Source organism: Mirounga angustirostris, unplaced genomic scaffold (genome assembly GCF_029215605.1).
Source record: "Mirounga angustirostris isolate CCGP_5_RB_7025 unplaced genomic scaffold, mMirAng1.0.hap1 SCAF_14, whole genome shotgun sequence".
Taxonomy (NCBI): Eukaryota; Metazoa; Chordata; class Mammalia; order Carnivora; family Phocidae; genus Mirounga; species Mirounga angustirostris.
In genome coordinates, this window is record NW_026991722.1 from 52,432,364 (window position 1) to 52,456,736 (window position 24,373).

General features: G+C 37.5%; 1 protein-coding gene across 2 annotated transcripts in view; it reads right to left on the reverse strand.

Moving 5' to 3' along the window:
- Positions 1-24,373, reverse strand: part of MYOM1 (myomesin 1) — a 156,182-nt gene that overhangs the window by 56,209 nt on the left and 75,600 nt on the right. Inside the window, exons 16-21 of one of the 2 annotated variants that reach the window (XM_045886982.3) lie at positions 13,780-13,904; positions 9,126-9,309; positions 8,496-8,670; positions 6,005-6,126; positions 4,534-4,821; positions 2,180-2,376 (exon numbers count right to left, since the gene is read on the reverse strand). In XM_045886982.3, the coding sequence (XP_045742938.1) occupies positions 2,180-2,376; positions 4,534-4,821; positions 6,005-6,126; positions 8,496-8,670; positions 9,126-9,309; positions 13,780-13,904 (1,091 nt within the window). The remainder of the gene's footprint in view (positions 1-2,179; positions 2,377-4,533; positions 4,822-6,004; positions 6,127-8,495; positions 8,671-9,125; positions 9,310-13,779; positions 13,905-24,373) is intronic. The other variant, XM_045886981.3, reaches the window with a different exon arrangement.

The window sequence follows — 24,373 nt, forward strand, 5'->3', positions numbered from 1 at the left end:
ATCAGAATTCTAAAATGTTTTAGTTTAGTTTAATTCTGTTTATTGTGTTTGCTTTTGTTTGTCCTTTTTTGGTAGAACGTGGTAACCTAATTTTACAATTTATATCAAAGTGCAAAGGGGCTAAAAATAGCCTTGGAATTAAAAAATAAACTGAGATAACTTGATCTACCAGTTATCAAATTTGCTATGAGTGGTAATGATTAAATTAATGCGGTACTGGTCCAGTGGTAGACAAACAGCAGTGGAACAAAATAGAAAACATAGAAGCAGACACGTGCATCAAAGAAACGTGATACATGATACAGATAGTCTAGCAGAATAGTAGAAAAAGGACAAACTTTTCAATAGATGAGACAACTGGGTGTCCCTACAGGGGAAAAACAAATGTTGACCTTTACATCACACACAAAATGTATAGGTGAAGTAATGACTTTAATGTAAGTGGCAAACCAGAGAGCTTTTAGAAGATAATCTAGTAAAATATCCCCATGACCTTGGAAGGCAAAGGCATCTCTTAAAAAAAAATTAAAAAGGCAGAGCAATGAAGGGGGGGGAAACAGAGGGGGAGACGAACCATGAGAGACTATGGACTCTGAGAAACAAACTGAGGGTTCTAGAGGGGAGGGGGTGGAGGGATGGGTTAGCCTGGTGATGGGTATTAAAGAGGGCACGTACTGCCTGGAGCACTGGGTGTTATACGCAAACAATGAATCATGGAACACTACAACAAAAACTAATGATGTATGGTGATTAACATAACATAAAAAAAAAAAAGGCAGAGCAAAGACACAGAAAATGTTGTTAAGTCTGGCTATCATGAATTAGTGTTGTTACTATAAGGAGAAGAAAATACTAGCCAATGAGCAGGAAAGATAGACGCAGCTTCCACAGCTACCAAGGATTTTAAGCTCAGAATATATAAAGAACTTCACAAGTCAGTAAGAAAATCTATTAGAAAAATGGGCAAAGACTCTGTACAGGCATGTTATAAATGGAGATTTCAAAATGGAGTATGTATATATAGCAAATGATATTCAGACTCATTTGACACCCAGATTGTCAAAACTGAAAATGTGTGATACCAAGTGTTAGAGGGATGTGCAACAATGGGAATTCTCATACTCTTCAGAAAAATAGTATAGACTTATCTACTAAAATTGAAGATAAACAGATTCTCTGGCCCAGCAATTCTACTTCTAGGTAATTACCTAGAGAAACTAGTGCATATATATGCCAGCAGACATACACAAAAATGTTCATAGCTACACTGTTTGATATAGCTATAAATGTGAAAATGCCCAAATATCAATCAATAACTGAATGGAAAAGTATATTGTGAGACACTCATATAATAGAATACTATAGAGTAATGAAGTCATAGCTACACACCAACATGGAAGAATCTTAAAAATACAATTTTATTTTATGTATTCTTGTTTTATTCTTTATGTGTTCAGAATGTGTGTGATATTTCTTAAGTTTTAAATGTTAGATTTAAAAACTGTGTCATTGAGTTTGGGAAAGCATCATTCCCCCGGCCTCACCCTGCTCTTGCCCTCACAGCCTGGGGTCCTGGGAGTGTTGGAGGGTGACTTTCCTCTAGCTGACAATACTCCAAAGAGGGGAGCCATAGCTATGGCAACAGTGAGACTCAAGTACCCTGAGATGGGCAAAGCAGTGAAGAAAAGAAATCTGTGGTTAGACACATGTGGACCATCCCTTCGTGGCTATCAGAGCCACTATGGTGGGGGAACCTTCACAGGTGGTGAGCTGAGGGCCCATGTCCCATTATCCTTTGTGATTTGAATGCTGAAAATGAAAAATGCAGTCACCTGGATTCTGGGACCCTTGAAACTAGCAGCACACTGGTTACAGATATTTTGTAAGTTTTGAAATAACCATTAATTTTTACCATAAGTAAACATTTTATAGTGAATATTCTAGGAAGTTATTATGTTTATGTGTATGAATCAGAAAATACAAATCCTTCCTGCTCAGTCAGCTTACTTCTATTTATCTTGGTATATTTTTGACAAAAGTCCATGTCATTGTAGACAATGGACACCGGAGAAATAACATGAATCATTTACAAGGCGCCGAGTGTGGGTGTGGATGTGCATGTGAGTGCAAGGGAGCATGTCATCATTTATATGACTCCACACTACAGAAGGTCATTTACCTTATATGCCTCGTCACTGACAGCTTTGATGTTGGCTTCTCTCCATCTTCCTGGTACTCCATCAATTACCTCACGATAATTCACATAATAGCCAGTAATTTCAGCCCCTCCAGTCTTATCTGGTTGCTTCCATCCAAGAACCATCGAGTCATGAAAACTTTCAAGACAAGTGATATCACAGGGAGGAGATGGTGCCGCTGTTGCAATATGAATAGCAAGTGAGTAGACAGAAATGCATTTATGATTTTATGTACATTAAGCTTGCTTCATTCGTGCCACGTGTGAGGGCCCTAAGGTCTTGCAGTATAAAACTAAAATGTGAGACTGATCTGTAACTTGGCACCCAGTTTGGTGTATGAGAAAAAACCAACACACAGTGAAAAGCGTACTACAATTATTATTCCACTGCCCCCCCACTTCCACGGAAGAACAATTTTTGAAATACCAGAAGCAAAATGGTGCAATATTCTGAAAAATGATTCTGTTCCCCATAAGAAGAAATATTTTCCCCAATATATATATTTTTGTTTCTTTATGTGGTTTTGTTCTTATTTGCTCCTGGAGGAAAATGAAGTAATGTATATCAATTTCTGCCTCAATGTGCTTATGGAGAATTTCCATGTTATTTCCAAATGGTTAGCATTTCACCATTCAGGCATACATACTCTTGTGAGACCTTACAACTAAATAAGTTCTGTCTACACACAGAAAAAAATCTTATTTGGAGCTCAGCTAAATGCCACCTTAAAAAAAATTAAAAAAAAAAAAAAAAAGAAACAGGCACAATCTGCCATGTGATTTTTTTCTCTTAGTATATAATATCTTTTGCTGCATTATTTTTAACCTGATATTGGACTATTATTCATGTAGTACAAAATACTATATAGCTGTCACTGTGGTTATTAGTTCCTAGCCAGAAAAATATCTGGAGGATATTTTAAAATATAAATATATTTTATATAGAATATAAATATAAAAATATAAAAAATAGAAATATAAAAATATTTCTGATTAACTTTTTATCCAACTACTAAATTAGGGTTTTTGATAAAGAAAGAGAGGGTCTTGGGGTGCCTGGGGGGCTCAGTCGTTAGGTCTGCCTTCAGCTCAGGTCATGATTCCAGGGTCCTGGGATCGAGCCCCGCATCGATCCTGCTCAGTGGGAAGCCTGCTTCTTCCTCTCCCATTCCCCCTGCTTGTGTTCCCTCTCTCTCTGTGTCTCTCTCCGTAAAATAAATAAATAAAATCTTAAAAAAAAAAGAGAGAGAGGGTCAGATGATGAAAAGAAATCCATCTAGATGTGCAATAACATCAAAGGGTTTTCTGAATATTTATTTGGATTACAGAAAAAAAAGAACTATTTATTCTTATTCAAGTCTTAGAACAATAAAGATTTAAAAAATAAAATACATTTGTTTCTCCCTCCCCCTCACCAACCTCCTTCATTCTTTACTTAAAAAAAAAAAACAAACAAAAAACTTTCCCTCTCTTACTCTTCCTATTACAGAGCAATACTGAATGTGAATTCTCTAATGAATATCCCATTTTGAGTTGAGGGGACAATAAAGGTTCAAAAAAAAAAAAAAGGAAGTGACAGAAGTTGGGGGTGGAGTATCAGTATATGTTTATCATTTCATTTTTATTTGCTAAGAAAACACTGTCACCTAGAATATATAAGCCACAAGTACCAAATATCCTAATAAGAAAATTCTGAGCTTACCGATAAATAGTCTTAAATAAATCAGTTCTGGGAATGTGATTCATATAGCACAGAATTTAGCTTTATGTGATTATGATACCCTGTTAAACTTTTCATGGCACCTCAAAGAGATAACGTTACTTATATTTATTTGAGTTAAATATAAAGGACAACTTGAAAACCTGAAGATGAACAATAGAAGTTAATAACTATGATCCTGATAAAATGTGACTTCTTTGTAAAATATTTTTCCTATACATGTATTGAACATGAATATTTCAAAGGACCCCACATAGGCTGTGATTATCAAATTCTTCCTGCTCTCAGCTCTAATTTTCTTAGTGAAATGAGGCCAAAGGTAAGTCTGCCTGAGAAACCAAAAAGGACTCTATAACCAAATTATTTTAAATATTCTATTAAAGAAGAAAATATTCTATTGTCATCAAGCACAGTGAAGTATATATAAAAGCCAAACTCATATAAAATTACTTTTACAACTCATTAGACAAAAGTATTGCAAATGGATAGCTGAAAACATGTCAAATGAAGAATAAACATAGATGAAAGTGAACACAGATGGAAGAATGTGATCTAGACAATGAGGTGAGGACACTGATGGAGACAGATGGAACAGTTGTACTCTTTCGACGCTCACCTATGTCCTTCTTCTTTTTCAGAGGGTGAGACTTACTTTTCCCCTTACCATCTGCCTTCCGTGGTAATGGGGTAAGCTCTTCCTGAACTGTTTCACTTACTTTACTCACTTCTGTTTGGCCCAGGTTGTGAGGGCTACTGGGTAGTGAAGGTTTGTTAAGTTTGCTACCAAGCAAAGCATCTTTCTTAAAGGTTGGCTGAGAGGCTTCATGCATGCCTCCCCTGGAGTCTGTTAGTCCACCAGGTGTATCATTCATTTCAGGCCACACATCTGAAGACACGCCTCCCCCTATAATCACCAGATAACAACAGAAACACTTTAAGCCCAGACACAATATAAATTGCTCTTACTTAATAGAACAAAGGGAAAAACAGGACCACAAGCAGAACAAAAGTAATCTTAGTTTAATGGAAACCACTCAGATTGGCAAGAAATATGGAAAGCATACGTTTCACATAATTTACACCTAGGAAACAGTTCAACTTCTCCATATTCTGGGAAAAGAAGAAATGAGGACAGAAAACCACAGACAGAACAGGAATTGTTTTGATTTGCAGAACCCAAGTATATATAAGAAAAAAGCAAATCTCCGACATTTTTTGAAAGATATTAAGTCCTATTATTCAACAGAATGAGGGGAGGAAAGGATCATAAAGTGCACAAGGCATATATTAATGATCCTGATTTTATAACAGAATTATGTACATTACTGAACTATTAATGGCCTGTACCTCCCAACCTCAAAAAACATGGTCACTATTGTCCATATTATAAGGAATATTAAAAAGTAATACGGCATGATAACCGAAGATAACTGGTATGAAATAATCTTTCCCTTCAAATATGGGTTACTCTATCACAGACTTCATTTTTGGTGCTCTGAACTACCTGGGTCCCTTCCCTACTTTATGTAAGATTGGGAGGCACATCATATACATACACACAATTACTTTGTTACCGGTTTTATTCTATTGGTTACTTTGAGAGCAGAGATGTAGCATATGATTAAGCAACCACATGTGTCTCGCACAAAATTTAGAGTTTATAAAAAGCATGTTAATGTGTTGTTAGTGAAAACAAGCCAGGCTTTGTCACAGGTGAAATGGCTTTTAGGTACAAAATATCTGTGTTATGGGTGATATACCACTTCAAGGAACCGGATGGCCCTCCACATTCCCAGGATGAGCACGAAGTTAGAATGGAGTTTCACACAGTGGGAAATATCTGAGGAAACTCGGACTCATGAAGATGACAAGGCTATGGATGCACAGAATCTGATAAGTGATGAAGATCTGTAAAATGACGGCTATGGAAGGTTAGCTGTCACCTGGAGTCAGAGAAAATGATCATCTGAGGATGGAATCATCAAGCAATACTAGAAGCTTTAGACAATTTCTGGAGAGGATGGTATCTTCCTTTGTAACTTACAAAAATCCATTTTTAACTACCAAGTTATGCATAAGGAACTTACCAATAGCAGCTTTTACTTCAATCACTTCTGAATCCTGGGAATATTCACTAAGTCCTGCTGCATTCACTGCTCTGACCCGGAAGATATAACTCTGACCAGTCGCCAATCCATGGCAAGTAAATCTAAAAGGAAAGGAAGTTTTAGAAGTTTTTCCTAGGGGGAAAATTAGACAAGATGGTTTTAGCTTAACTGAATGATCTGGCTTTATAAAAACAATTCGTTTTCTAAAAGGAAGATGTACAGAGATCAGGTAATGTATGTGCTTTAGACAAGAAGGCAGCTAATTAAGGCAATTTTCTAAACTCACTCCATCAAACAATGCAGAGTCCTGGCTTTCCCCTGAATAAGTACCTTAACTATTCCGAGCCTCTGGTGTGCGCATCAGTAAAATGGGGATAATAATGCCTCCCTGATAATTTTTGTGTAAAGATTGGCCATAAAGTATTTAAAGTACCTATTTCAGGGCCTAGCATATAAGAGGCATTTAATAAATAATAGGTGGTATTAACACTGTTAATGGCTATTTCAGGTATATACTTATGGCTGTAAGGCATTGGCTGCTCCTTGTTACAGAGGTCTAGTTACTGCTTCCCTGCATGCCAGGGAAGGTATAATTACTTGAGAAATTACACTAGAATCTGAAAATAGGATGAAATATGGATTACCATTTAGATGTAAGGATCCAGTAATGAGGTGTGAATCCATGGGCAGTTTCACACATAAAACAACCTCACTCCTTAATAGCTATAATGGCTATAAATAGCTGTTTCATGAATCACTGTAACATTTTAATCCATTCTGAAGACTATAACCAGAGGAAATAACAGGTCTGCTAATGACTCTATTACCATTAGTAATGTTGGAATATTTAACGAAGGCAGTCATAAATTAGGCCAATCCTTCAGATCAGCTCAGTTTGGCAAATATGTATTGAGCACTTCAGTGTTCCAGACACTGAGCTAGGTATTGTGGACACAAAGACAAATAAAAAAAATGGTGCCTGTCCTTGAGCAGCTCTTATCTGTTTGTGGAAAGGCAGACCCGGCCTAACCCTCTATAAATATTTCTAAATAGTCCCAGGAAAAGGCTGGGAACTTAACAATAAAAGTGAAATGAACAAATGGGCTAAATGAATCTCTTGCTTTCTCCCATTCATTGATTTGCCTCTAATCTCTCCTGTTCTGCAAAAGAAACAATTCATCCTATGGGGGTCCTTGGACTTTGACGTGGCCATGCCAGAAACTATCTAACAAGCCTGTTTGACAATTTGGGGGGGGGGGGTTAGAATTCTCCAGATTGGTCATAGATCAAAGGAGACTCAGAGTTTGGTTGCAGGTCAGAATTCAACATCAACCTGCAAAGTTGGTTGATAAAATATTTGAAAGCAAGAAAAAAATAACCCTTTCCATATTAGAAACAGATATAAAGAAGTGGCAAAGTATTCTGAACGTCCCTTTGTTGGTGTTATTTATGTCTCCTTAGCACTGAGTTTAACCATGTTCAGAATTTGTAAAATGTTGATGCTTTTTTCCTATTCACTTAAAATGCCTAGGGGAGCCCAGGTGGCTCAACTGGTTAAGCGTCCAACTCTTGATTTCAGCTCAGGTCATGATCTTTGTGAGATCGAGCCCGCTTAAGATTCTCTCTCTCCCTCTCCCCCTGCCCTTCCACCACACCCTTCTCTAAAAAAATTAATTAAATAAATAAAATGCCTGGGTCCTTTATGTTAGCTAGAATCTATTGGATCCTTGAAATCTGGTATCACACTGAATATTAAAGACCAGAACAGAGGGGTAAAAAGGACAAACAGCATGAAGGAAAATAATCAGAAAAATACTATAAAATGAATTCATCAGAGCTGGCATTAATGTGTTTCTAAGTGTTTAAGATCACCAGTAAACCTTTTTTTCCAAATATATGGCAGTAGATTATGTTCAATTTTAAATTTATTTGGATATTTAAAGTATAATGTTTTTAAAAAAAAAAAACCACAAACTCCCTCCATTGGATGTTTGTGCTGCTATATGGGTCCATGGTTGCATTTTCTTTTTGTGTGGTTGGGGGGGGGAGGATCATAATTTTATTATAAATTAAAAAGTTATTTTTTTTTAAAGATTTTATTTATTTTTATTTATTTATTTGACAGAGAGAGAGACAGCTAGAGAGGGAACACAAGCAGGGGGAGTGGGAGAGGGAGAAGCAGGCTCCCGGCTGAGCAGGGAGCCCGATGCGGGGCTTGATCCCAGGACCCTGGGATCATGACCTGAGCTGAAGGCAGACGCTTAATGACTGAGCCACCCAGGCGCCCCTTAAAAAGTAATTTTTTAATTTTTAATTTTTTTATTATGTTCAGTTAGCCAACATATAGTACATCATTAGTTTTTGATGTAGTGCTCAACGATTCATTTGCTGTGCATTTCCTCTTCATAGCCTCCATGTTCTAGAGTCAGAAGGCTCCCCACAGCAGCCCCCGCCCCAACATTGTGGTTACCGTGGACCCTTCACAGGGTTGTTGTTGCAGGGCTCCCACTTGCCAGAGCCAACAACACTTGACTCTATGTAGTACCCGACCAGCTCTTCAGCATCTTTGGATTCCTCCCATGAAACTATCACTGACGTGTCTGTATTTCTGCTTGGGATGATTTTGCCTGGGGGCTTGGGGATATCTGACAAAGGAGGAAAATGATGATCAAACTCAGGGTGGTTTTAAAAAATGCATTCTTATCACATATGAACAAACACACACATATATAAATTTTATATAAGTAATCATGTCGAACATACAGTCACTTTATTTAAATTTGTTAAAGTGGAAAATTTAAAAATACGTATGTTAGTTTGGGGGCATAACGATACACTAAATACTCCAGAAAAAAAATACATTAGCAATACTGTTGAAACTCCTGGAGAAGTTTACTTTTCATAACTTCATAACTCATAATAATGAATTTTTAAAACGTATCAGTCAGGTATAGTTGTCAATTACATTTATAATGTGAAAGAAGGATGCCACCACTTTTACTTCTGGATAGATACATTCTAATAAGATTCTTGCTTTGGAATTTTTTCTTGAATTGAAGTAAAATCAGTTTACAGTTGTTCAACCAAACTCTTTACTCACCAAGTTTGTCCCCTACCACGGTCACTTCGGTTGCCTCTGAGGGCTCACCAACTCCTGCCGAGTTAGAACAGCGGACGCGGAAACGGTAGGATTTCCCTTCAGCCAGGTCAAACAGAGCAAAGCGGGGAGACTTCACGGGGAGCTCTGTGTTCACCCGCTGCCAGTTTTCTGTTCCTGCGTCACACTGCAGCCCAAACAGAGAGACCCATTCACAGTAGGGCAAGAATAGATGGGGACTCTGAGCCAGGCAACTAGCAGTCTTTTTTATCAGTCAGCAACTACTTACCTGTTTTGAGTTGAACTGGAGAAGAGATTTGGAGGAAATTGGGGATGAAGCATCTATAGTCCAGAGGATTATCAAAATCAAATATGGCTTCAGATTGTTTGACAAATATGCTACTTTAATACTTCACTAACTTATTAACTAAAGATCATTAATCTACTTATAAAAGACTTTATTTTGAAGGCAGTTTGGGGTCAGATACTTTTCTAATTCTTAGGGTAGGTAAATAGATTTACTATGCTATATAAAATACTTAAATTTTCATTGTTATAAACTGTGTTATTTTAATTGAGTGTTATTTAATGACTCATAATCTCATTCAGGTCTGTACTCAAACACCACTTCCTCAAAAAGGCCTTCTTGATCATCCCCTCCCTATTCTATCAAAGAATCTAAAAGAGTTCTTCGCTCCTTTCTCATCACTTTCTATCCCTTACCCTGCTTTATTTTTTTCAAAACACTTAACTGTATTTGAAATTAAGTTGTTTATTTGTCATCTCCTCCATTGGAAAGTAAATTTCAATGAAATGAGTTCAGGGAGTTGTCTTTGTTCACTGCTATACCCCAGAGCCTAGAATTGTATCTGGCACATAGTAGATAATCAACAATTGTTTTTTTTCTGAATGAATGGTTTTGAATTCTGAATGAAGGAAGGAAGTTAATGAAAGTTAAAGAAGTTCTTTTTTTCTTCCCCATATTTTATTTTATTTTAAAGATTTTATTTATTTATTTGACACAGAGAGAGAAAGCACAAGTAGGCAGAGAGGCAGGCAGAGAGAGAGGGAGAAGCAGGCTCTCCACTGAGAGGAAGCCGGACATGGGGCTTGATCCCAGGACCCAGGGATCATGACCTGAGCCGAAGGCAGCCGCTTAACCGACTGAGCCACCCAGGCGCCCCTCTTCCCCATATTTTAGAATAAATGATGGGGGAAACTAAATTCAAAGCAATTCTGTTCTTAGAACCTAAATGATCTAGAATTACTCTGATATCCTTGAAAGGATGTGGTGTCGATTTGCACTTTGTAGAGAATATAGTGAGAAAACTATGATTAGTCTTCAATAATCCTTTATCCCGCCTATTTGAACTCTCAATTCTGCCCCAAGGTCAGTAGAAGTGATTTTGCTTCGGAACTTCTGAACATTTTCAAGAGACTTTTCTAGAAATCCAAACCTTGTGATACAGTGACCAGCTGTCAAGGATGATACGCTGTTGGGACTATAAGAATACTGATATATCGCTTGGCGTAATCTTCATTGACTTGAAATGGAAGGCAATGTGGTATGGTGCAAAGGACCCAGAGGCATTCATTGCGGTCCTAGCTTTGTTAATAACAAGATATGTGACCTTGGGAAAGTCGTGTGAGTATTCTTTGGTCTCAGTTTCATCATTTGTAAAAAAAGCAAATGTGACAAGGTAACCTCTAAAGTCCTTTGTAGAATCTTTCATGATTGTGTCATTGTGTGTGGGAGGGTGGAGAGGATAAATTCCCCCTAAACAGTCAATCTGCTGCTAACTGAGGGATAAAATTCTCCCAGATCTTTAATCCTTTAGTTTATGGCTTTGATTCATTTTGACATTTTCTCCACTGGGGAACATATAACAATTACCATTTGTTTTTTCATAATAAAAATAATAGCTGCCTTTCACTATGCTAAGAGCTTTATGCCATTGTAACTCTTTAATCCTCTCAACTATGCTCTGAACTGTAAGTATTGTGGGGGTAGCACTGTGTGATTATCCAAGCTTTCCAGAAAAGGCAGGCTTGGGAAGGTTGAAATGCAATGATGTGTACTAGTTGGATACGGTATATGAAAACTGAGCCAGACTGCCCAGGTTCAAATCCTAGCTCTGTCTCTTACTAACTGTGCAAATTCTATGCCCCATCGATGCCTTCTATTAAATGTCAACAATTTCAGGGCTCACAGACACGGTGTAACTGGGAGTAAGCAGTAGCCATGACAGGCAAGTTTGTGCTTTATGTGTGTGCAATTTCTGGTAACAAGTTCTGTAAAGAAGTGCAAGCTCAAGGGTTACTGAAGAAGCAGCATTCCCACAGGCATGAACATTCTGGGGATGAAAACGTGCTGCAGGACAAGAGCATGTGAAACAATGCCCTTTAGAAAGGTCAACATGTTAGAAGAGGCTCATCAGAAATAACCTGAGATTCAGCTGAGTAGAACGGTTTGACGTCTGGAGAGTTCTTCTGTAAATGTGCCCTAGTCTCTGGGCATGTTCTGCTCCCCCAATATGTCAACATCCTGGGCCTTTTGTATATGTCAGCGGTGCCTACAGAGGCCTCTCTACTCAGAGTGCACTCATACATGTTCCCTCTGTTCCACACTAATAGGTTCGCTGGTGGAAGAACACTTAAATTTTTAATCACAGACTCATATGCATTTAGGTCTAGCGAAGTGATAGATTTTCCTGGAGAAATTAGAGTTTATGTGACCAGAGGAAATGTTCAACAGAAGCCAAAGTTAACTCATCTGAAGAAAATGCCTCAGTGGTAGGTTGTTACTATGTCACTACTGTAGGAAAGATGGTAATTATTGTCACAGAGCTTATTCAGAACTCTTTTCCTGTGGAGCATTTAAAAAAGATTCAGTGAAGGGTATGAATTAAGCACACCAGGAAATAAACATTTTCCACTCTAGTCTTGCCCCCTATTAAAAAAAAATAGAAAAAAAAATTTAAAATCAGAAATGCTACTCAAGTTATATTTAATTTGAGGCTAACATCTAGAAAATACACAAATTAATACCAATAAAAACTTCTAATATTATTTTGGTAAAATCAGACTCTTTTGAAAGATGCCCATATTGCATGTTAAAGAGACAATCCATTTATTGTTACCAATTTGCTAGGGATAAGAAGTGAGGCATGCTCCTCAAAGACAGGAGCTAAATGTCTTTATCAAGGAAATAAATTAATAAATTTATTAATTAAGATAGGAAAGCCACAGATCCTAGCAGTTTTAGTGCTAGTATAATTTTCTCTGATGATCTGAAATAACTAAAAGGCCATAGTGATAGTTGCCTTTGGTTTTATGTTGTCACCTAATTTGCAGATGTTTGCATTTTTGTACACACCTATATATCTATGATATCTATTCTCTTGTAATAATTGTCAGGGAAGGTGACCTAATAGGTGTTCTGAAATTGAATGATCAGAATAGCATTAAGGATGAAAGAGAAAAGCTCTCAGGAAAACTAACCAAGCTACATAATATTTTTGCCAAATAAAGACCTTTTCTATAATTTTGCTATGAAAGTAAAATGTAAATGATAACTTATCGTGTTATCACAAAATTTTATAAAAACAAAATACACAAAAGGGTACAGCCAATTGTTTCATTCACTGTTCTTAAAAAAAAATGGTGCATTAAAAATAAATAAATAAATAAAATGGTGCATGGCTGCCAATAAAAATGTAAACATTCTTACAGATAACATAAAATAAACTTATTTTTGTTTCATTTTTTTCAATTACATCTTAATCAAAACTTTAACAAATGGATTTTGAACCTCATTTTAAGCAAATTCTCTTTAAATGCCCTTTTCCTGTAGCAAGTATGCCTTACCTAGCAGGTGTTCCTCCTATATGTCTGCACTTGCAACTGGGCACTTTCCCCAAATAACATCCTTTCCAGGTCTTGGCTCCTCTCCATTTTCTGGGTAGAAATACTTACTACAACCACCTTCAAATATAGGTATGTGATGGAGTCACATATAATTCTCATCATCCCACCCATTTTAGGCCTTCATTATATGCTGCCCTCTCTAACATAATTACAATAAAATTGTAAGATATTTGAGGGCAAGAACTAGCCAGTATTTCATGCTGTTTGTAATTCCTGACCCTACCCTACTATCTACACTTGAGTAGTACTAGCCGAGTGTGCGGCAGCATGTAAGGACTTTCTCTCTTTAACTCTCTGGCTATTTGACAGGATTCTGAAAGTACTGTAACTTTTATTCCTCTAGTTCATCTACCCTCATCAATGTTCATTTCTGACTGTATGAGACAAGTTGTAGAGAGATGAAAAGCCATTACTAGAGCAAGGAAAACAGAGAAAGTGTCTAGAAAACAGTGCCATATGAACAATCTAGTTTCAGGAACATTTCTCTGCTTAAAAGGGTTTTAATTTGGGGTCTTTGGACCTCTTAGAAGTCTATGGGTGAGCTCCAGGGATCCATAAACCCCTTGAACTTTCAGGCAAAGTTCTGTGTGATATACATATTTTGGTGAGGACTGTTTATAGTTTATAAGGGTTTAAAGAGGTCAGGACACAATGGAAATGTAATCTCTATTTCTTTAAAGAAATCTTTAAGAAGAGGCCTGAGGTAATAATGTCGATCCCAGAGTCTTACCTTTTCCACAAAGTACAGAATGCCCTCATGGCCACGCTGGCCAGGAGGCTTCCAACTTAGCACCACATAGCTCCGGGTAGCCTCTGTGACTGAGAGGTCTGTGGGGGGCCCGGGAATAATACCCTCTGAAAAACAACAAGGAAAAGTGAAAAGCACACGCTCTGGGAAGCCCAGCATATGCCAAGAGTCATAGATGTTTCTCTCCCACTGGAGCAAGAGTTAATTACTGCTCCACAGTATAAAGAAGTACCTCATCTCTGAAATTCTTCCTAAAACATTCATTCATTCATTCAAAGCCACAATTTTACTTTCTTTGCTTGGCAATTTTGATTTTCTTACTGGTCCTAAAAAACAGTAATGATGTAAGTTATACTTTCTGTATATCCTATATCAGCTTTTTATAGAATATCTTTTCAAGGATGTTTGGATAGCAAACAAACTTGGAATATAAAGACAGTATATTCTCTAGGGCAGAAAGTTGATTTGTTTTCTCACCAGGATAGTAAAGATAATGTCCTTCTTCAGAGAAAGCTTGGGTAGATTTGCTGGCAGCCCCCTTTATAAGTACAAGTCAGATGTAACACATATCTACTGTGTGTACAGCATCCATCTGTGCTGCTCTCTACCGCACTGTGGAACTTGGCGGGGGGACAATGCAAAGGAAAGTAATGAGAACATGAAGTTCATGCTGTCTAATTGTGTTGTGAGTAATAGAGTCCTTTGTCTCCCCCTAGGAATTTCTTATCTTTTGCCAGCATCTATGAAACTGTGGTATGAAACGTATTAGTTTCTAAGCAGGGTAAAATTTTAGACCCTCCACAGTTCCTGACATCAGCCTGACCCTTCCACATCAAATAACTAAAATACCAAGCAAAATACGTGAAACAACTATTTACAGACATTGGATATTAGCTGGCTTAGGACAATGATTCCTGATAGAAGAGAAACAAATTAGGTGAGCTCTACCATTGTCCTGGCTTATTGTCTGGAGAGAATTTCAAGACAGCAGCTCAGGAAGAAAAACCCAGGTAGAGCCTGGCAGTCTCCCAAGGTGGAGGAGAAGAAGCTGGAATTCCAGGAAGGACAAGGTATCTACAGATAGAGTCACAAGGATGAATCCTGGAGGAAAGGGCTGCATGGAGAGGGAGGCTTCAGAGATTTTCAGAGGGTCCCTCTGGAGTGCTCACCTGAGTATTGATCAGCACATCAATGTGAGGAAACCACCTGAGGCGGGGGGAAAACCCACACAAGAGAATTGGAGAGAACAATCCTCAAACCCTCATAGGGCCTGGGAGAGTCCATATTCCCACCAGTCAAAGCGGAAATCTCCTAATTCACAGGCATATGGTAGAGTACTACTCAGAAGGCTAATTTCCTCTGTAGCATGGCCAAATTATCCCTAGACTAAAGTCTGTTCCGATTTCACTTAACAAAAGCAAGCCTTGAAAGATCAAATCATTTCCCCAGAACAAAGCTCAAGAGCATTTATAAAAATACAAAAATATCCAGCACCAAACAATGTAAATTCAAAATGTCTGGCATCTCAGGAAAGGTTATTAAGTATGCAAAGAAGCAAGAAAATACAGCCCTTTCTGAGGAGAAAAATCAATCAACAAAAACAAAACCAAAAATGTCACAGATTATAGAATTAGCCAACAAGGATATAAAAACAGTTATTGTAAAAATATTCCATATGTTCAAGAAGGTAAAGATTAAACATGTTAAATAAAGACATGGAAAATATAAAAATAATACAAATTGTTCTCGACTTCTACAGATGGAAATTACAAAGTCTGAAATGAAAACAAAACAAAACAAAACCCACACACTGACTGGAATTCACAGCAAGTTAGACACTGAAGAAGACAAGGATAGTAAAATTATGACACAGTGGCAGAAAGTGTCTGAAATGAAACACAGAAAGCAAAAAGACTGAAAGGGAAAATGAACACAGCATCAGTGATCTGTGGTTTCAAGTGGCATGTAATTGGAGTTCCTGAAGTACAGCAGAGAGAAGGGGATACAGAAAAAAAATGTTTAAAGAAACAATGGTGAAGAATTTTCCAAAGCTGATGAAAACTGTAAACTCACAGATCCAAGGAACTTGTACACCCCAAGCTCAAGACACATGAAGGAAACAACACAAATGCATATCACAAACAAATTTCTCAATCCAATGATAAAAAGAACCTGTTAAAAGCAGGTAGAGAGAAAAAGATACATACTGAGGGACAAAAATAAGAGTAACGATAGTCATTCTTATAGTGCAGATATGCGCTACAGTGGATCATCCTTTCTAAAGTACTGAAAGAAAAACTGTCAATCTGGAATTCTATAACCGGTGAACATCTATTTCAAAAATGAAGATGAAATACAGACTGTCTTGGACATACAAAAAATAAAATAATTCATAATCAGCAGGACTGCACTGCAAGAAATATTAAAGGAAATGCTTCAGGTACTAAGAAAATGATACCAGATGGAAATCCAGGTCTACACAAAGAAATGAAGAACAACAGAAATGATAAAAATGTGAGAAAATATTGAAAAGTTTTTTCGTCCTTTTAAATTTCTTTGGAAGATAAGTGACTATTTGAACTAAAACAATAACATTGTATTGTGCAATTTGTAATATATACACAAATAAAATCCATGAAATAATAGCACCAAGGCTTGAAAGGGGAAATGGAATAACACTGTTTTAAGTTCTTACATTATACATGAAGTAGTATAATCTTATTTGAAGGAGGTGGTGAGAAGATGTATATTAAAATTCTAAACTACTATAATGCAAAACAAAGAATTATAGGTGATAAGATAAAATAGCTAAAATGGAATAATAAAAAAATACTCAATCCAAAAGAAAGTAGAAAAAAAGGAGAAAGGAAACAAACAGGTAGATTGGTAGAAAACAAATAGCAAGATGGTAGATTTAAATCCAATCATATCAGTAATCACACAAAATGTAAATTGTTGAAACACTCCAATAAAAAGGTAAAGATTACCCAACTGGATGAAAAATCAAGACCTAACTATATGCTGCCTACAAGAAATACAATTTAAATATAAAGACACATGTAGCTCAAAAGTAAAAGGATGGAAAGCATATACCATGCTAACACTAATTTAAAAAAAACCTGGAATGATTATATTAGTATCAGACAAAGTAGATTTCTGAGCAAAAAACATTACCATGGATAAAGAGTATCACTTTATAATAACAAAGTGGTCAATTCATAAGAAGATATAACAATTAAAATGTTTATGCATGTAATAACGAAGCCTCAAACAATATGAAGCAAAACATGGTAGAACTACAAGAAGAAAAAAAATAAATCTACCGTTTGGTCAGAGATTTCAACACTACTCTATCAATTGATAGAACAAGAAGATAGGATATAAAACACTCAGTTGAAGTCCCAGTAGGGTTTTTATAGAAATTAATAAGCTAATCTTAAAATTTATGTGGAAATGCAAAGGCAGAATAGCCCAAAATGGCTTTGGGGGAAAAATAGAGGACTAATATTACCTAATTTCAAAACTATGAAGCTTTTAAAAAATTTTATTTATTTATTTATTTATTATTTATTTATTTATTTATTTATTTATTTTAGACTCTGAAGCTTTAAAACAACAACAACCTAAAGCTACAGTAATCAAGATAGTGTTGTTGGTATAGAGAAAATAAAATTGATCAATAGAGATTCCAGAAATAGATCCACAAATATGCAACCAATTGATTCTGGCAATGGTGCCAAGGCAATTCAATGGAAAAAGGATAACTTTTGAACTGTTTACGGAAATAATTGGATAGCTGTATGCAAAATGATCATGATAACAATAAAACTTAGATCCTTACTTCACACTTTATAGAAAAATTTAATATAGAATATTAAATATAGAATATAGAAAAATTTATAGAAATTTTTAGAAAATAGAAAATTTTAATTTATATATAGAAAAATTTAATTTAAAATGGAGCATATAGATTGAAATCTAAGAGCTAATGCTACAACATTTCTAGGAAAAATATCTAAGTAAACTTGATTCGGCAAAGATTCAAATTTGAGGCAAAAATGACAATATACACATAAAAAGATGTCCAACAATATTAGGGAAACGCAAATTAAAACCACTATGCTCCCACTATGAAATACCATTACTGGTGACAATGTGGAGCAACTGGAACTCATATACTACTGATGGGATTATAAAATGGTACAAACATCTTGGAAACAGTTGGCAGTTTCTTTAAAAATTAAACTTACACCAAAAAAAAAAAAAATTAAACATACACCTACCACATGACCTATCTGTCCAACTCCTAGGTATTTATCCAAGAGAAATGAAAAGCATATGTCCATACAAACACTTAACAAGGATGTTCATAGAGGCTTTTGAAAGTAAATGAATAAAAAATTGAAATGAACTGATACATATATCAACATGAATAAATCTCAAAATAATTATGCTGAGTGAAGAAAACCGGAGAAAAATGAGTATGATACCATTTATCTAAGAGTGTGGAAAATGCAAACTAGAGTGACAGAAAGCAGATCAGTGAAGGCCTGGAGATGGGCAGAGGTAGGAGAAAGAAATTACAAAGGGGCATGAGGAAATTTTAGGGGTGGTGGATATGTTCATTATTTTGATCATGGTGACAGTTTCACAGGTGTATATACATGGAGAATTTGTCAAATTGTACATTTTACAGGTATCAGTTTACTCGATGTCAATTGCACCTCAATAAACCTTTTTAAAAACAGTGATTCTGGGGGGCGGAGCAAGATGGCAGAGGAGTAGGAGACCTGGATTTCATCTCCTCTCAGGAATTCAGCTGGATAGGGATCAAACCAATCTGAACACCTACGAACTCAACAGGAGATCGAAGAAAAGAAGAGCAACAACTCTCTCACCAGAAAAGCGACCACTTTCTAGAAGGTAGGACGTGTGGAGAAGTGAATCTGAGGCGATATTCGGGAGGATAGACGGCGGGGGAGGGGCCTCCGTTGGCCGCTTCTGGCAAGTGATAGAGCCGCGGAGCACAAAATCGGAACTTTTAAAAGTCTGCTCCGCCAAGGGACATCACTCTGGTGGCTAAGCGGGGGGTGGAACCCTCCAGGACAGTGTGGTCTCAGGACCCTCGGGGTCAAAGAAAGACCGGGGGTGCCTGAGTGCGGCAGAGCTCCCAGGTAACAGAGTAGGGAAGCCGCCTGCAGAGGCGGAGCCCAGGCGCGGGCTCTCAGCTCGGGGTTGACATAAACCGTGATCCGCGGCACAGTCGGGCCCCTGCTCCTCCAGCAGGGACCCAACAAGCAGCAGATCTGGGGAGACTCACCTTCCTCCCCCGGGAGGAGCCGCGAGGGAGTGCACCGCAGGGATCTGCTGGGTTTGGAGACTCCACCCGGGGTCGGGTGCCAGAGACAGAGGCGCGCGGTCACAGGCCGGGTGAGCACGGAGTGCAGCCGGAGACCGGGGAGACGGGAGTGACTGACGGCTTTTCTCTGGGGGCTCACTGAGAAGCGGGCCCCGAGTTCTCGGCTCCTCCAGGGCGGAGATTGGGAGGCCGCCATTTTCACTCTCCACCTCCAAAGCTGTAGGGAAAGCTCGCAGGGAACAAAAGCCCCGGAGAGCAAACCCGAGCAGATTACTTAGCCGAGAGGGGGCAAGGGCAGGGCAATTCCGCCTCCGGCAGAGACTTTTGGAAACCACGGCAACAGGCCCCTCCCCAGAAGATCAGCGAGAATAGCCAGCCAAGACCAAGTTCACCGATCAATGAGAACGGCAGAACTCCAGCGATAGGGGAATACTGCACATAGAATTCATGGCTTTTTTACCATGATTCTTTAGTCTTTCAAAGTTAATTTTTTTTAACTGTCTTTTTTCCTTTTTTTTTCTTTTTGAATTTTTCTTTTTCCCTTTTTTCAACCAACATCTTATCAATCCCTTTTTTTAAAAAAAATTTTTTTATTTTTCATTTTTAGAGTCATATTCTATCCCTTCATAGTAGTTACCTGTATTTTTGGCTTATATATATAAGTTCTCTCTTTAAAATTTTGAGATAGTTTCTTCTAACAGATTAAAATATACCCTAAATCTCTAGTATATGGTGTTTTCTATTCCCCTGCCTGATCACATCCTCTGCCTTTTTTTTCTTTTTTCTTTTTTTAAATCCTCTTCTTTCTTTTTTCAAACAACTTCTTATCAATTCCTTTTATAAAATTTTTTATAATTTCCATCTTTACAGTCATATTCCATCCCTTCATCATATCAACCCTTATTTTTGTACATATATAAGTTTTTCTTTCCTTAAAATTTTGGGAGGCACTTTCTTCTAAAAGACCAAAATACACCCCAAATCTACTGTGTGGCACTGATCTATATACCAGCCTGATCATATTTGATCACATTCTGGTTTTTTGTTGTTGTTGTTGTTTTGTTTTGTTTGTTTTTGTTTTTATCTTTATCTTTTTCTTTTTTTTCTTTTTCTTTTTTCTCTCTTTCTGTTTCGTTTTCCACTGCTTCAGGTCTTTTCTGATTTGTTTAGAGTATATTTTCTGGGGACGTGGTTACTCTGCTAGCATTTTGTTCTCTCATTAATCTATTCTACTCTGCACAAAATGACAAGACGGAAAAAATCACCTCAACAAAAAGAACAAGAGGTAGTACCGACTGCCAGGGACCTACTGAATACGGACATTAGTACGATGTCAGATCTAGACTTCAGAATCATCACTTTAAAGATACTAGCTGGGCTTGAAAAAAATATGGAAGTTATTAGAGAAACCCTTTCTCGAGAAGTAAAAGAACTAAAATCCAGCCAAGTAGAAATCAAAAAGGCTATTAATGAGGTGCAATAAAAAATGGGGGCGCTAACTGCTAGAATAAATGAGGCAGAAGAGAGAATCAGTAATATAGAAGATGAAATGATGGAAAATAAAGAAGCTGAGAAAAAGAGAGATAAACAACTACTGGATCACGAGGGCAGAATTCGAGAGATAAGCGATACCATAAGATGAAACAACATTAGAATAATTGGGATCCCAGAAGAAGAAGAAAGAGAGAGGGGGGCAGAAGGTATAATGGAGCAAATTATAGCAGAGAACTTCCCTAATTTGGGGAAGGAAACAGGCATGAAAATCCAGGAAGCACAGAGAACCCCTCTCAAAATCAATAAAAATAGGTCAACACCCTGACATCTAATAGTAAAACTTACGAGTCTCATAGACAAAGAGAAAATCCTGAAAGCAGCTCGGGAGAAGAGATATGTAACCTACAAGGGTAGAAACATTACATTGGCAACAGACCTATCCACAGAGACCTGGCAGGCCAGAAGGGACTGGCAGGATATATTCAGAGCACTAAATGAGAAAAATATGCAGCCAAGAATACTATATCCAGCTAGGCTGTCACTGAAAATAGAAAGAGAGATAAAAAGCTTCCAGGACAAACAAAAACTAAAGGAATTTGCAAACACAAAACCAGCCCTACAGGAAATCTTGAAAGGGGTCCTCTAAGCAAAGAGAGAGCCTAAAAGCAACATAGACCAGAAAGGAACACAGACAATATACGGTAACAGTCACCTTACAGGCAATACAATGGCACTAAATTCCTATCTTTCAATAGTTACCCTGAATGTAAATGGGCTAAATGCCCCAATCAAAAGACACAGGCTATCAGACTGGATTAAAAAACAAGACCCATCGATATGCTGTCTGCATGGGACTCATTTTAGAACCAAAGACACCCCCAGATTGAAAGTGAGGGGGTGGAAAACCATTTACCATGCTAATGGACACCAAAAGAAAGCTGGGGTGGCAATCCTTATATCAGACAAATTAGATTTTAAACCACAGACTGTAATAAGAGATGAGGAAGGACACTATATCATACTTAAAGGGTCTATCCAACAAGAAGATCTAACAATTGTAAATATCTATGCCCCTAACATGGGAGCAGCCAATTATATAAGGCAATTAATAACAAAAGCAAAGAAACACATTGACAACAATACAATAATAGTGGGGGACTTTAACACCCCCCTCACTGAAATGGACAGATCGTCTAAGCAAAAGATCAACAAGGAAATAAAGACTTTAAATGACACACTGGACCAAATGGACTTCACAGACATATTCAGAACATTCCACCCCAAAGCAACGGAATACACATTCTTCTCTAGTGCCCATGGAACATTCTCCAGAATAGATCACATCCTAGGTCATAAATCAGGTCTCAACCGGTACCAAAAGATTGGGATCATTCCCTGCCTATTTTCAGACCACAATGCTTTGAAACTAGAACTCAATCACAAGAGGAAAGTCGGAAAGAACTCAATTACATGGAGGCTAAAGAGCATCCTACTGAAGAATGAATGGGTCAACCAGGAAATTAAAGAAGAATTAAAAAAATACATGGAAACCAATGAAAATGAAAACACAACTATTCAAAATCTTTGGGATGCAGCAAAGGCAGTCTTAAGAGGAAAGTATATAGCAATACAAGCCTTTCTCAAGAAACAAGAAAGGTCTCAAGTACACAACCTAACCCTACACCTAAAGGAGCTGGAGAAAGAACAGCAAATAAAGCCTAAACCCAGCAGGAGAAGAGAAATCATAAAGATCAGAGCAGAAATCAATGAAATAGAAACTAAAAGAACAGTAGAACAGATCAACGAAACTAGGAGCTGGTTCTTTGAAAGAATTAACAAGATTGATAAACCCCTGGCCAGACTTATCAAAAAGAGAAGAGAAATGACCCAAATCAACAAAATCATGAATGAAAGAGGAGAGATCACAACCAACACCAAAGAAATACAAACAATCATAAGAACATATTATGAGCAACTCTATGCCAGCAAATTAGATAATCTGGAAGAAATGGATGCATTCCTAGAGATGTATCAACTACCAAAACTGAAACAGGAAGAAATAGAAAACCTGAACAGACCTATAACCACTAAGGAAATAGAAGCAGTTATCAAAAATCTCCCAACAAACAAAAGCCCAGGGCGAGATGGCTTCCCAGGGGAATTCTACCAAACCTTTCAAGAAGAATTAATACCTATTCTTCTGAAACTGTTCCAAAAAATAGAAATGGAAGGAAAACTTCCAAACTCATTTTATGAGGCCAGCATTACCTTGATCCCCAAACCAGACAAAGACCCCATCAAAAAGGAGAATTACAGACCAATATCCCTGATGAACATGGATGCAAAAATTCTCACCAAAATACTAGCCAATAGGATCCAACAGTACATTAAAAGGATTATTCACCACGACCAAGTGGGATTTATTCCTGGGCTGCAAGGTTGGTTCAACATCCGCAAATCAATCAACGTGATACAATACATTAACAAAAGAAAGAACAAGAATCATATGATCCTCTCAATAGATGCAGAAAAAGCTTTTGACAAAGTACAGCATCCTTTCTTGATCAAAACTCTTCAGAGTATAGGGATAGAGGGTAGATACCTCAATATCATAAAAGCCATCTATGAAAAACCCACAGCGAATATCATTCTCAATGGGGAAAAACTGAGAGCTTTCCCCCTAAGGTCAGGAACGCGGCAGGGATGTCCACTATCACCACTGCTGTTCAACATAGTATTGGAAGTCCTAGCCACAGCAATGAGACAACAAAAAGAAATCAAAGGCATCCAAATTGGCAAAGAAGTCAAACTCTCAGTCTTTGCAGATGATATGATACTTTATGTGGAAAACCCCAAAGACTCCACCCCAAAACTGCTAGAACTCATACAGGAATTCAGTCAAGTGGCAGGATATAAAATCAATGCACAGAAGTCAGTGGCATTCCTATACACCAACAACAAGACAGAAGAAAGAGAAAGTAAGGAGTCGATCCCATTTACAATTGCACCCAAAACCATAAGATACCTAGGAATAAATCTAACCAAAGAGACAAAGGATCTATACTCAGAAAACTATAAAATACTCATGAAAGAAATTGAGGAAGACACAAAGAAATGGAAAAACATTCCATGCTCATGGATTGGAAGAACAAATATTGTGAAGATGTCAATGCTACCTAGAGCAATCTACACATTCAATGCAATTCCCATCAAAATACCATCCACTTTTTTCAAAGAAATGGAACAAATCATCCTAAAATTTGTATGGAACCAGAAAAGACCCCACATAGCCAGAGGAATGTTGAAAAAGAAAAGCAAAGCCGGCGGCATCACAATTCCGGACTTCCAGCTCTATTACAAAGCTGTCATCATCAAGACAGTATGGTACTGGCACAAAAACAGACACATCGATCAATGGAACAGAATAGAGAGCCCAGAAATGGACCCTCAACTCTATGGTCAACTAATCTTCGACAAAGCAGGAAAGAATGTCCAATGGCAAAAAGACAGTCTCTTCAACAAATGGTGTTGGGAAAATTGGACAGCCACATGCAGAAGAATGAAATTGGACCATTTCCTTACACCACACACAAAAATAGACTCCAAATGGTTGAAAGACCTCAATGTGAGACAGGAGTCCATCAAAATCCTAAAGGAGAACACAGGCAGCAACCTCTTCGACCTCAGCCGCAGCAACTTCTTCCTAGAAACATCACCAAAGGC